Source organism: Akebia trifoliata, chromosome 16, assembly GCF_017979445.1.
Source record: "Akebia trifoliata isolate Shusen 1 chromosome 16, ASM1797944v1, whole genome shotgun sequence".
Taxonomy (NCBI): Eukaryota; Viridiplantae; Streptophyta; class Magnoliopsida; order Ranunculales; family Lardizabalaceae; genus Akebia; species Akebia trifoliata.
In genome coordinates this window covers 18,015,143-18,029,659 of record NC_141390.1, presented here as the reverse complement: position 1 = coordinate 18,029,659, position 14,517 = coordinate 18,015,143, and the positions used below count along the sequence as shown (strand labels likewise).

The following is a 14,517-nucleotide window of genomic DNA, read 5'->3' as shown; positions in this document are numbered from 1 at the left end:
TTAGAAATTAAAATTTTGAGTATTACTTATTATTTAAAAATGAATGTATTTTAATTTTATAACAAATAATATATTTTATTGTATTTGATAAGAAATAGGCATTTGAAACATGCAAGCAATATATAATATGATTATAAGGGTAAAACATATAATTTACCAGTTTCAACAATGTGTAACAAACATGATTCTACGAATTTAATGTTTAATTTTAATGAATTCAATACTATTTTGGCATCTAAACAAACAACTTTCTCAATACTTAAATTTAAAATTTATAAGTTTCAGAACTTAAAGTCATTCAACACTTTTTTTTTCTTTTTAATTTAACAAACAGTACCAAAGTTGACGTTCAACATCATTAAAGTCTCATTTCAAAAGTTTGGAGTTTGTTGAACCAATCGTATCTTGTCTTGTCTTGGGAATGGTCTCATATTAACACGTTAACAAAATCCTTAAAATATTAAGTCCGCTACTTGATTTTTCCAAAATTTACAAGTCACACTTCAATAATTTGGCTCTTCAATGGTTTCAATTCGCACATTTTCTTCTTGGGGTTAAAATGCAATAAATACACTTTGGAAATTGGAATCTAAGGGTATTTTGGTAAAAATTAAATTTTAAGGGGCATTTTTTCTATAAAATCCTTTCTTTCATACTATTTCATTCTTTTTAGTTATTTGATTGTTTTAATTATTTTATTTAAGAATCGTGATAATTGGACTACCCCACATGACACACTCAATTGACTCTCTTGACGTGAAAAATTCGGGAGTTGTTTATCGATATGTCTTAGGATACAAAATTGTACCCATATAAAAAAAATACATCCCAAAGGAATTGTGTATCCCGAAACATACAGATCTACGATTTTCAAACTTATCACATTAGGATGGTTGATTGAGTGTGTCATGTGGGGTAGTTATATTATCACAACTCTTTATTTAACAGTATGCAATGACTCATAGTTAGTGTGGGACAGGTAGCTTTTGAATCCAAATAGCGAAGTCAAGACCAAACCAAAAACCTTTCCAACTCTACAAAGTAGACACCTTTGTAGGTTTGAACATAATTAAACCATCTCAAATAACATTTCTTCATTTATTTTCTTACTTTCATCTTTGATTATTTCTATTCATGTATGTGTACACAATCAATGAAAACACTTTATTTCTTGATAAATCCCATGATTTTAAACCCTTCCTTTTCCTATTGCTGGAAAACTAAATGAATGCTTTGGGATGTGTTAAAGGCACTCCAATTATTACCAGGAGAATCCCACTCTATAACTAAAGTTTCTGTCATATATGAGTTAAAAGTTTCAAAATGAACTGATTTTTTATGAGGATGATCTCTTCTGAAAATTTTAATTCCATCAAAAGTGATTTACAAAGATAAATGAACGATTCATGATTCAACTGATTTATGAGGATGGTCTCATCATCATACAGATCATCCTCACCAATCAACTCATTCAAAAACTTTTAATCCATATGAGACAAAAAAAATGGTCAATTATTCGAGATGCCCTGAGATGCCTTTAACATGTCCCTAATGCTTTTTGTATTGTTTTCCATCAATTCTTCTATCCTTTTGGTTCACGGATTGAACGAATACCCTTATCTCATTGGATATAAGGAGTCATCTCAATATCATCAGTGAACGAAACACTTTTTTTAGATTTATTTAAATCCATGATTGAAACTACTATAATAATTATTGCGGTTAGATCCGTAATCCACACGAAAACAATTATTGAAATTAATCTCTTTTAACATCAAAGCAATCAATTCCAACAACCAAATCTCAAAAAATCTGTTGCAAAGCAAATCCAAGAAAAATTACGAGAGTAAAGAAATGAACACAACCACAACACAAGATATACATGGTTCACCCACAATGAGATTATATCCACGAATAAGTCAGCAAGTAGAAATCCACTACTGAAAGAAGAAATTACAAGTATGGAAGTTTATACTTAACTTCAATTCTCCGATGAAGTCCACCAAATCTCTATACTCAACCTTGTAAGAACCCAGACAAGAAATTGATCCCACTCTCGTTGTCACAAGCGCGCAATTAAAGTGAAAATCACCCTCAAGAACGTTGAGCATCTATATTTTACAAGAAAAGAAGAATATCCATGTAGAGATTCAATCATTTCTCACACTCTTAACCAAAGTGAAAACCCTATTTTAAAGAAATCCCCCTTTTATTAAAAATAACAACCATCAATGGACCCTCTTTTCTTTTTCCCATAAGTTAATGACAAGGAAGATATCAAAATACTCCGTCTAAGTAGAAAAACCCATCAATCTTTAGAAGCAGAAGAATGGAAATTTTATATCACCAAACCCAACCCTTGTTAGCAATCTTCGTTTAATTCTTGAAAAATTCACAGATTTTAAGTTTGAAAAGAATAAAACTTAATTTTTACAAATTCTATAAATTTTTATGAAACCCAATAGAAAAAAATGCAACTATAACTAATTGTATGTTGCAAAGTGTAAATTTGTAAGTTGTGATGTGTCACACAAGTCAACTTTTGAAGTGTGATCATGTTTCAAAATTTTGGAAGAATCCATACTTTTAAGTGCCAAATGTCTATTTTATCTTTTAAAAAATAATGACATGGTCCACTACAATTATTTAAAATTACACTTTAATTTTTCAAATTAATAATTTGTCCTTTGACTTTAATCTTCATTTAAAAATCGAGAGAAAAATAACCTCAATGTTATCACCACCGTTATGGCCATCACCATTAACATCACCATCACTATCATATTTTCCATTTATGGAATTTTAGACTGAATTTTTGTAATCCAAAATCGAATAGAACTCAATTATTCACTAATCAAATTTTCAAATTTTTACTGTATACCAAATTGCTAACAACCAACCAAACAGTAATGAAAAAGATACCATACTATATCTTATATGGACAATGCTGAAGTGACAATGAAATTGACATCGGTTCACACATTGCTGATGTGGGTGTGTATACAAAACTATGTCGTCCGAGTTAACTCAGTATCAAAACTGAAATTTTTTGAGTTATCTCACGAGACGTCCCAAATGTATCGGAAAACTCGTCCGAGATGACTCGATATCGGAGCTGCACGAGGAGAGAGAGAGAGAGAGGATTTTTTTAAGTTGAAATTTCCCTTTTACTAGCAAAACCATTACAGATGTGGAAGAAGACGATTTATAAATATATACACATTTGATAGAAAAAAAGAAAAAAAAAAAAAAAAAAGACTAGTAAATAAACTATTCTACTCCTACAGATGATCATACAGATTCATTCCTTTGTCTGCGCATTCGAGCTCCCCAAGACATGTCATCTCTTGAATCCATCTTGTTCATGCTCTTCCTCTTCAACTCTGTTAGTTGAGACTGCCATCGGTTCCTCCACTCTCTTGTATCCATTAATCCCTAAAATCATAAATCAACTCCAATTCTTAATTTTTTATTTATTTATAAGATTTTGATCAAACAATCATCATCAATCTTGAAAACCCATTTCAATGCAAAGTCCAAATATGTAAATCTTCAAGAAGACAGAAAAAAATCCAAGCAAAGATTTTTTTTTTTTTTAAATAATTAAATCCAAGTCAAGTTATGTTAGGAATCTGATAGACAAAACTGATTTTAATATAACAATCATCAATTATAGAAACCCATTCCAATGAAAATCCAAAAATGTAAATCTTCAGACTGCAACAGAACCAAAAAAAAAAAAAAAAGGGGAAAATTGTAGAAATAGAGAAAATCCATGCCAAGATTTTTTATATATATAATTAAGAGAAATTGGTCTCAAATATAAAAATACTGAATTCCAAGAGTTAAAATTCAATCCAAAGATCAAAGAGAACTAACTACCCACAAGAAAAACTTAAAGTTCTAAATCCAAATCCAAATTATAAAAGGAATAGAAACTCAAATAGAACTCTGGATCCAATAAAAATAGAAAATTCTATAAAAACCCAAATCAATAGAAATCACTGATAACTGGGACAAATCTCAGATCTTGCAAAACTAAGACCAATAAAAAAGAAGGGAAATTTATCTAATTAATCATTAAAAACCTATAATTCAGAAAGCAAATCAAGCAAATCACAAATCAAATCACACCCAATTTCTAATTAATCGTAATAGGAAACCCATATTTCACAAAGAATACCCCAAGTCCTTACTACCAGATTATTATAGAAGGAATCCAAAATTCCAACACTAAAAAAAAAAAAAAATTAAATTAAATTAAATATTAAAAATCAGATTCATCTAATTAATCATTAAAACCCATACTTCAAAAAGCAACTCGCTAATCAAGTATTACAACCCAAAGAACAAAAAAAATCAAGAAACAGGGGAAAAAAATTGGGTTAAAAAATTAAAAAACAAAACCCATTACTCAGAACAGAAAAAAAAAAAAAAATTGGGAACAAAAAGGAAAACCAATCACTCAAAATCATCTAAAATCACCCAAAAATTAATAGAAAAAAAAATAAATAAACATGGGAACAAAACACAACCATTACTCAAAATCATCTAAAAATATCTAAAGATTATTAAAAAAAATTGGAAACAAAACACAAAAACCATTATTCAAAATCATCTAAAAACCCCAAAAATTAATTAAAAAAAAAGGGTACCTCATCATATTTTTTACTGTGATGGTAAGTTTTGCGAGCAGAGAAAGCGAGGTGCAAACCCATAGCCAAATCCCTATCATACAAAGCCCTCCTCGTTGGATCAGATAATGTCTCATAAGCTTCCTGAACCTGAAGAAACCTCTTCGTATACTCCTCTGTTCGATCTGGTGGACAAACATCTGGATGATACTTCCTTGCTAATTGCTTGTAAGCTTGTTTTATCTCTGAAACGCTTCCACTCTCAGAAATCCCTAATAATTCATAGAAACTCATCTCAGCCGCACTTGCAGCAACCACAAACTCATCGTTAATGGCTGCTTTCGTTCTAAATCTTGAGGATCCAACACTAGAGACTCGATTTTCGATCCAAAAGCTTGGTTTGATCTGATGGTAATTTAAACAAACACAAAGGCAAGTTTGGGTTGTCGATCTTCTTCTTGTGGAGAGATCATTGGGTTTTAATTCTAAGCAAAGATAACGATTTCCAGAGATAAGAACTTCGCAGCCCATCGTCTCTCTCTCTCTCTCTCTGAAAAATGAAATTTAAGAATTTTGTGTGTGCGTGCGTGTGTGTGTGTGTGAAGGAAAGAGTGTTGGAGAATCGCAAATCGCTCTTTTCTCTATATACGGTATATAGGCAAGTTTTACTGAGAAAATGAGAGGAAAGTGTATCAAATGAAAAGACAAATATACCCCTAGTTGAGGTTTAACTTTAAACATATAAAATTAAAGATAGGTGCAAGTTGTCCAACTCTAGTTGCAAAGCTACACCTTAACCTCGAATATATTGGGTCGGGTCGGTCTGGGTTCTAAAGTTTGAATAATATTTTCTAACTAAATGTCTTCACTCTGTTGTGTATCCCAAGGAAAAAGATATATGGTTTTGTGTCTGTGACACGTCACCCGAATATTGACCCAACCAAGAAAATCAGCCCTCTTAAAGATAAAATTATTTGTACATTCTTTTTATATTGCATTTTTTGGGATATTATGAGAGTAAAATTATTAGGATTTTCGGTGATCGTCCCTACCAATACTCTCATAAATGATAATTACATCTTTTGTTTTTCTACCATGTGAGTATCTTGTTAATAAAATTTTTAACCTTATTGAAAATATTACTTTATTTGTCGACCATATCGTTCACTCATATCATGTCACATGGTTTGTCATTACATATTAGAGGCTTATTGTTTTTGTGCATGTGAAGGAACGTGCCAAATTTAGTTACAAACAGTTATGGAGTTCAGTCTTTCTGAACGTATTTGCAAAGCAATGCCATATGGTAAGCTTGCTAGTTCAAAAACGTGTTTTCTGCTATCAATTCATGATTACTCGAGTTGGCCAAAGCTCAATCCAATTGATAGGTAAGCCAGGTCAAGTTATCTAGAAGATGAGTGCTCTTAGGTCAGAAAACTCAACTCGACCTTAATTCAAGTTAAGGGCTTAGGCAAACTAGTTCAAATTGAATCCAAGGCTATATAATAATATATAAAAAAATTTATGTTAATTATATATGTTTATTTATATTACTTGTACTTCTTGTTTAAGACAAATTCAATGGCCCAACCAACCCAAAACTACCTAGCTTATGCTAACTTGAAGGGTCAACCCAAGTTTAGGAGTTCAAGCTTGGATTAATGAGCTCAGGCTCAATGTTCAGGGTGAGTAGAGCTTCGATTGAGGGTTCTGTCACTTGAGTTGAGCTTGGGTCTACCGCTTAAAATTAAAATCATAAGTCAACTTAATTTGATCAAATGTACACGATATATCTTAAATCCTTTGTAGAATGTATCATAAAATACACCATCCTCTTCATTGGCTATCTCTTATTTAAAATAGTAAATAATTGAAGAAAGATCTGCTCACAAGTTTTTTATATTGAGTTGGATCTGACAAAATATCTACTATAATAACAGAAAAGGACTCAATAGAATTGGGTGTATTAGATCCAATGTCTTTAAGAGAGCAATATCATGTTAAATAAAATTACGAATAAAGTATTTTAGGCATTCAAACAAGTGATAGAAGAGATCATGGTTCGTCCACTCAAAAATTCCTCACCATAGTTTGAACTAGGGAATATATATATAGATAGATCAGGATCTGTGTACACACATATCTACTCATATATGTAGAACATGTTTTATCCTATGTGGGCTACAAGTTTCGAATTGACCTGATTTTTAGTAAGGATGATCTCAATGACAAGGAGATCATTCTCACCAAAATCAGCTCAATCCGAAACTTTTAACTTCGTATTTATGAGTTGAAAAACCGTGGACCGTCCTTTTTTTGTAAATCACTTTTGATAAGGTTAAAAGTTTTAGATTGAGCTAATTTTTGGTGATGATGATCTCTCTGATGAGGAGATCATCCTCACCAAAAATCAGCTCAATCCGAAACTTTAAACCACATAGGACATAATACATTGTAGATATATAAGTAGATATATGTGTACATGGAACGTGACCCATATATATATATATATATATATGTATAATGTCATTTTTCTTAATATTTTGACTGATTCAGCTTGGAAAGACTCAAGTACCCCGTCCTTTGCATGGTTTTAAAACTTGTTTTGACACCTCATCTCGTTCATAAACGAGATCAAGTCGTCTCGGATGAATTTTCCAATATGTTTGACACGTCTCATTCAACAATGAGAAAAATATACGAAGGTTTTAAATCTCGTCTAATACATTGACTTGTCCGTTCGCCTCGTTGTTGGGTGATATCAAGATGACTTAGGTGATACGTCTCGATCTCGAACGAGTTTTGAGGTCCATTGCACGTGCATTTACTCCTAAATTGATGAATTATTTTATTATTATATATTATACTTTAATTTTTTTTCTACATTATCTTGAGGTCCATTGGAAGTGTTTGGTTGAGCAAGACAACAAGCACTAGTTTGTGTGAATCAGGTTACTTTAATTAAATAATATAAATATTAATAAACAAATCAAACCTCTATAAATAATAAAAATTTATTGATGGTGATCTTGTACACCTAGCATGAAATCAGCTCCCCTGGATTTGACGGATTGATTTTTAGAAACTTCCAAGTTTAGAGATTTGTCATTATATTCCCTGTTTGGATCATACAGTTGTCCTAATATTAGTATATTCCCGTGCCTAGCTAATGATAACTTATTTAAATCCTGTTTTAAGTACTTCAGTGTTCTATACTTCTAGTGCAAGGTTCGGTAACAATAATAGGGCTTGTCAATGGATAGGATCAGACCCGGAACTCGGTTTCGATCCATTCCCATCCAACAATTATGAGTGTGAATTGAGGATTTGAGTTCCGATGAGGATCCGATTTAATAAAGAACTAACCTATAACTTGTCAGATTAGTTTTCGATCAATCATCTATCAATCCAAAAGAAATCGATCCGATATTTGAAATATGTAATTGGTGAATATTATATTTAATATTTTTATTTGAAATATGATGTATGCTATATTTTTATGAGTCGTATTGGGGTGACACAGAGACACAAAAGTGACAAAATGATGTGCTGTCGTGCACATTATCATCGATACTTTTTCTCGAAATACGAATGAAAAATATCTACAGTTATGTGCGCACCACCACGTTATTTTTATCACTTTTGTGTCTCCGTTATGTCATTCCAGCATTTTTCTATTTTTATTTGAATGTATTATATGTATAAAGAATCATTAATAATTTTTATCGAGATACGAGTGAAAAGTATTTATGATTGTATGCACCCCAATGTCCCAAACTATGTCAATTTCAATGTTACTCCAACGCTACTCTTATTAGAAATTAATCAAATCCTTGATCCGACCCATTTCGGATGGAGCGACCACATCGAATCGGATTTAATCCATTGACAGCCCTTGCGCCCCTTGGAAGGGTTGCAGTAAAAACTTCACATCATTAGAAAGTAAAGCCGGGCCCACTGTCATCATCAGGTCCATCCTGGTTCATCCGAGACTAAATAGACCCGGTTTTCAAAAACCGGATATTAAGGAAAACGGTTTTAAGATCCGAATATCGGAATTGTAATATGACGGTTAAGTCCAATTTGACGACACCATATTTGATTTGACCATTTTTCGCTGGTTCAGACCAATCCCGTTGTCAGATTCATTTTTTCTTTTAAGTTTTTGAATTGGTCTGGTCCATCTAAGTCCAATTTGATGACAGAATATTTGATTTGACCCCTTGTAAAGTTGATTCAAATCAATTCTTATAAGATAAGGTTCAAAATTTCTCTATAGAGATTGATAAAGTTACCATATTCGCAAGATCTTTTTTATATTTATTTGTGGATTTAAAATCTTGAGGACCAAATTTATTGACTGAGTTTTCAAAACAATTGATTTGAGCTTTGTTTAGGTGAGTTACCTGTGTGAAATCAAAAAATAAATAATTACCACAACAATAAAACTTATTTACCTACTATGCATTGATGAGATAACTAAGGTGTTGTTTGTTAAACTGAAAAAAATAAGTGTTGAATAGCATTAAGTACTGAAACTAATAAGCATTAAATTTAAGTGCTGAAAAAGTTGTTTGTTTAGATGCTGAATCATGTTTATTCCACATTGCTGAAACTGGTAAATTGTCTTTGTTACTCTTACAATCATATTATACATTGTTTGCATGTTTCAAATGTTTATTTATTATCAAACACAATAAAATATATTATTTCTTATAAAATTTAAATATAATTTATTTTTAAATAATAAATAATACTTAAATCTTCAATTTATAAATAATAATTTATATTTATAAAAGCTCATAAATTTCAAATTAAAAATAATAATGTTAACTTAATTTTGGATGAATAATTTTTGATGGAAATAAAGGATATGTAATTATAAAAGCACCCTATGCATTAATAAGGGCAACCCACACTATAGCCATTTTTTTTTGTTTTATATGGGTTAAAAATTTTGGAATGAGAAAATTTTTAGTGAGGATGGTCTATATGGTCTAGAGATCATCCTCACCAAAAATTAGTCCATTTTGAAACTTCTAACTCGTCAAAAATAATTAAAAAAAAAGGGACGATTTACGATTCTTGAACTTGTTTTGATAGGGTTAGAAGTTTCAAGATATACTTATTTTTGGTGAGGATGATCTCCTTATTGTAGAGATCATCCTCACCAAAAATCAACTCATTCCAAAACTTTTAACCTATATAAGACAAAATAATTTAGCCATGGTGTGGGTTTATTAATTTGTGGGGTGTTTATATACTTATTCATGGGATATAAAAGGTAATATCCTTTTAAGAATAAAGGCATACTTGTACATGCTCAAAAAAACAAAGGGCATACTTGTCCGTGTTGAAAAAAGCGAATTGCTTATCGCTTCAGCACTTTTTTTCAGCATCAAAATAGTACTTAAATTTTTTCACTTATTTTCAGCAGTAAGCGTTGAAAATGTAAAGTAAACAAACGCGTTATTTTGACAAAAGTGCTGAATTTAATTTTTTTCAGCAATAAGCGATGAAAAATAGTGCAAACAAACACCGCCTAAGACCACACCTTATGAAGCAAAAGCCTTGAGTTTTGTAGAGATAAATTTTGTGATAAACGGATCTCGATCACGATTCCTTCATTAAAATTAATAAAAAAACAAAACAAATTAGAAAAGAAAAAGGGGATGGGATTTTTATGTGATTCGACAAACGTACCTACGTTCACGGGCCAAAGAAGCTATTTTACTATAAATTTGAAATTTTTACGTGACCTCCCCTCTTCAGTTTCCCACATTCCTCATATTTACAATGATCTTTAGTCTTTTAAATAGAAAAAATCCTAAAACCTAAGAAAAAAATCTTAGTCCTAATTAAATTATAATTGATTATTTTACTTCTTATCCAAATTAATCATTATCTAAGAGGAGAAGAATCCTCTTAAATTAGGATTCTTACCTAATTAAATAAAGTCATCTTCAAACAATACCCCGTGTCCTATCTCGAGATGTGCTTTAATGGTGCAAATGAACGGCCTAGATGGGAGAGAATTTTATTCCTTCATAATAGCCCCTTTGTCGAAGGTGGAGAATGATGTATCAAGATCTGTCTTTAAAAACTTTATAGTTTCTGACAATCATTCTTAAATGAGTACCATCCTTAATTTCTGAACTAATATGATTCATGAGCTCCTAAGCTTATCTTCTTCCTATAGGTTAGATTTGGAACCTAGAATGACCCAATAATTCCTATTTAATAAACTGACCAACCGAGGGGCAGGCTAAGATCCTTGGAAAGAACCAAGTCTCTACTATGTGTTGACTGACCAACAAAGAGGACAGGTTCCATTTTGATGTATAACCGACCAACCAACAACGAGATCCAATTCCCTCGATGAACCAAGATTAAACCTTTTTTAACCTACCTTAAGAGTAGAGCTGAGTAGAAATCGATTCCCTCAACCGACTGAATCTTGACCTTCTTGAAACTGTCCAACCTCAAGAGTAGGGCTCAATTTCCTTTTTGAATCAAACCAATTTACGTATCTAGTCTAATTTTATTCTTTTATAAGAACATGGCTATATTCCCTCACTGAACCGAACTACCTTAACCAGTTTAACCATGTTCAACCAATAGAATAAAGTTTGGTTTCTCTTAATAAACTGAGCTTAAAGAACTAAATCTTCTTGAACCTACTCAACCTCGAGAGTAAGGCTCAATTCCTTCAATAAATCGAGTCTTAACATTCTTGAACCTACTAAACCTTAAGAGTAGGGTTAGGTTCTATCAATGAACCAAGTTTAACCTTTTTATACCAACGTAACCTCAAGAGTAGGGTTCAGATCCTTCAATGAACCGAGTCTAACCTTCTTTAGTTACTTTAATCATATAAAAGTGAATAAAAAGATAACCGTATTTTTTGATAAATATTTTGAATAATAAGAGTTTAAAAACATTAACCATAACAACTTCTATTTATCTTATTAAAAACATAAATAACAAATATTCCATTTACTTATAGAAAATTTAAGAACTCTATTGATTGTATTCGGATTCAACCAACAAGTACACCATTTTACTCGGTGGATTAGATTTTCATCATATGCATGGACCTATCAACAACGAGGTCGAGGTTTCTTTTTATGTGATTCTTGAGTTCCTAAAGTTATATTTAGACCGAGTCCCCAAATACAAATTAATCGTTTTACCCTATTGATTGGACTTACATTGAGCCCCCAAGTGTATCATTTAACTCAGTGGGTCAGAGTCTAGTAATGAACTAAACCTCTTAATTCAACGAAGCTCCTAAACTCAATCGAACTAGGCACGAGTTAGTCCCCATATTATTTTTAAATCGAACTAATTCAAGTAATAAATTGGGTAACGTAGGACCCTTATTATGAGTTCGAACTAAACTCATCTATTTTTCCTGTAAGAAATGGACATATATAATTAAACCTTCAAAATCCATAAAAATACATGCAATTTAGTCAATAAAATGTAATTTATAATGGATTAACTATTATGTATGATTTTATGAAGAAATTATAACTCTTAAGTTAGAAAATACGGTTAAGTGGTTTATAAAACAATAAGAGAACACACATTTTTTGGCATTTAACACTTATCAAACTAACAAATAACAAGTTAGGTTTTAAGATGGTATCTAAAAAAAAGGGTTGTGTACAAATCCTTGGTGTTGACAACACATAAGACCTTGATATTAAAGAAAATCTCTGATTGTACCATTGTGCCATTTATACTTTGAAGTACCATATAACCTTCTCCTCCCCTAATACTAAGGAACACCATTAATGCTAGGGAATACCATAAAACAAAATGATTGGCGTACCACACCCCCCATTAATGCTAGAGAGCAACACAAAACCTCACTTTCCATCAATTAATGTTTGTTGTAACAGTTACGGCCTTCCATGGTTTTACAAAACATTACGGTATGTTTGATTGCATGGAAAGTGAATTTCCATGGAATTTGAAATCTATGAAAAACTAGTGGTGGAAAATAGGTAGGGTTGGAAAATCAAATTCCATTGCTTGATTTTACTTGGAAAAAATCATGGAAAAAATATGAGAAAAAAAAAAAGAAGAGAGGAGGAGAAAAAGGAAGAAGATGAAAGGAGGGGGAGAGGAAGAAGAATATGAGGAGGAAGAGGGAGAGGGGAAGATGTGGCGACGGTGACGGTGGTAAGTGAAGAAGAACATGGTGATGATAGTGACGGTGGTGACGGCGACAGAGGTAAGTGAGGAAGAAAATGGTGAGAAAGATGAGGGGAGAACGTGGTGGTGGTGGCGACGGAGGTGAGAGAAAGAGAGAGAAGGTGGCCAGAGATGGTGGTGACAGTGACGGTGACGACGGTAGCAGCGACGGTGGCAACGGTGAAGACAACGACGAGGTTAGTGTGATGGTGGTAGTGGTAAGGAAGAAGAAGATATAAGAGGGGAAGAATTGGAGATAGAAAATATGGGTGGATTTCACTTTCCCACCTATATAGGTGAGAAAGTGAAATCCATGTTTTGGTGGACTTTTTGATTGGGGTGGAAAATGAATTTCCATTTTCATGTGCAATCAAACACTTGAAAAATATCATTTTCCATAGAAATTGATTTTTCACCCTATTTTCCATGTGCAATCAAACATACCCTAAAATTAATGTATATGCCGACTATATAATTCAATCCATTCCCATTTGACCCTTACCATGTTCTTGATTATTTTAAAGCTTCCATAACCTCATGGAAACTTGGTATCAAAACTCATATAATACGATTTGAACTTATCTAGGGATCCCTAGCGATATCGACACCTTGACGTTAACCTAATGCATTCCTTCTACCTTCTTTTGCACTACCATCATTATTAAATAATTAATTACCACACTAGTAAAAAAAAATTGGTGATTTGGTAAATATTTTGGAATGTATACTGGTAGGATCATTTCGATATGAGAAGCATTCTCCTTACTAACTTACTAAAGATTTTAAGCCTTACCAAGGGTTGTTTGGATCAAATGGATAATCACATTTAGCAATCCAATATCACAGCCCTCTACATTTCATATACAAAAAAAAACTCATATACAAAAAAAAAAAAAAAATGAATGTTTTGGACTTGATCCAAGATTGTGAAAATGGACGGCTACCAAATTTTAAATTTTAAAATTAAAATCCAACGGTGGCAAATAACTTTTTTTAACTTTTTTTTTTTTTAAGTTAATAAAATTTTATTCTCTATAATCCCAAAACATCGGATTATGTTTTTGATGTCAAAAAGTGAACGGTGAGCCTGAGGACTCTTAGTAAGGGTGAAATCCTTAGTAACTTAGTAAGGTTAGTCGTACTCTTTCAAGATCTGTAGAGTATGAGTTGGTTAATATTTCTCTTTCTTGTGACGGTGGACACCATGAGACATTTTGAGCTGCTGCTCAAAGGATTAATGACGCAATGCCTAACAGCCTTAATATCACTTTATGGTGGAATGGTGGTTTGCTTTCCGCCGCCTGTCAGCTTTCATTCCAAATGGTTCTATATCTCAAAACATCTTGATATTCCACCCCTTTCCCTGTCCATCTTTGTCTCTTTCAATTAAAAAAAAAAAGAAGAAAAATCTTTATGAAAGACAATTTTTTTTCAGGAAAAAAAAAATTTCATGACTAGATAAGATATATTAATTAAAAATTAGATGTATTCCTAAGGTAAATGTCTCACATCGATATAGATGTCGGCTGCATTAATGTTCCCCACCCACTCCTCATCCACAAATTGAACATTTTCTTGAAAATCTAGTACTTTTAATTATTTGCTCTTAAGATTAGAGCACCGCCCAAATCTTCACTCATATCCTCATCCATTCCTTTTCCAAAGAAGACTTAACAGGTTT

At 32.1% G+C, this 14,517-nt stretch overlaps 1 protein-coding gene across 1 annotated transcript; it reads right to left on the bottom strand.

Annotated features, from left to right (window-relative positions):
* Window positions 1-3,143: 3,143 nt before the first annotated feature.
* LOC147382693 (chaperone protein dnaJ 20, chloroplastic-like) lies at window positions 3,144-5,264 on the bottom strand. Its single transcript, XM_086428895.1, has 2 exons — window positions 4,656-5,264; window positions 3,144-3,435 (listed from the first exon to the last, which is right to left on the bottom strand). The coding sequence occupies exons 1-2, from the start codon at window positions 5,163-5,165 to the stop codon at window positions 3,292-3,294; spliced, it is 654 nt and encodes a 217-aa protein (XP_086285021.1). The 5' UTR covers window positions 5,166-5,264; the 3' UTR covers window positions 3,144-3,291.
* Window positions 5,265-14,517: the final 9,253 nt, after the last annotated feature.

Coding starts and splice junctions, on each gene's coding strand:
- LOC147382693 (XM_086428895.1), bottom strand. CDS start 5,165: ATGGGCTGCGAAGTTCTTATCTCTGGAAATCGTTATCTTTGCTTAGAA. Junction 3,436..4,655: donor ACAGTAAAAAATATGATGAG/GTACCCTTTTTT, acceptor TTATGATTTTAG/GGATTAATGGATACAAGAGA.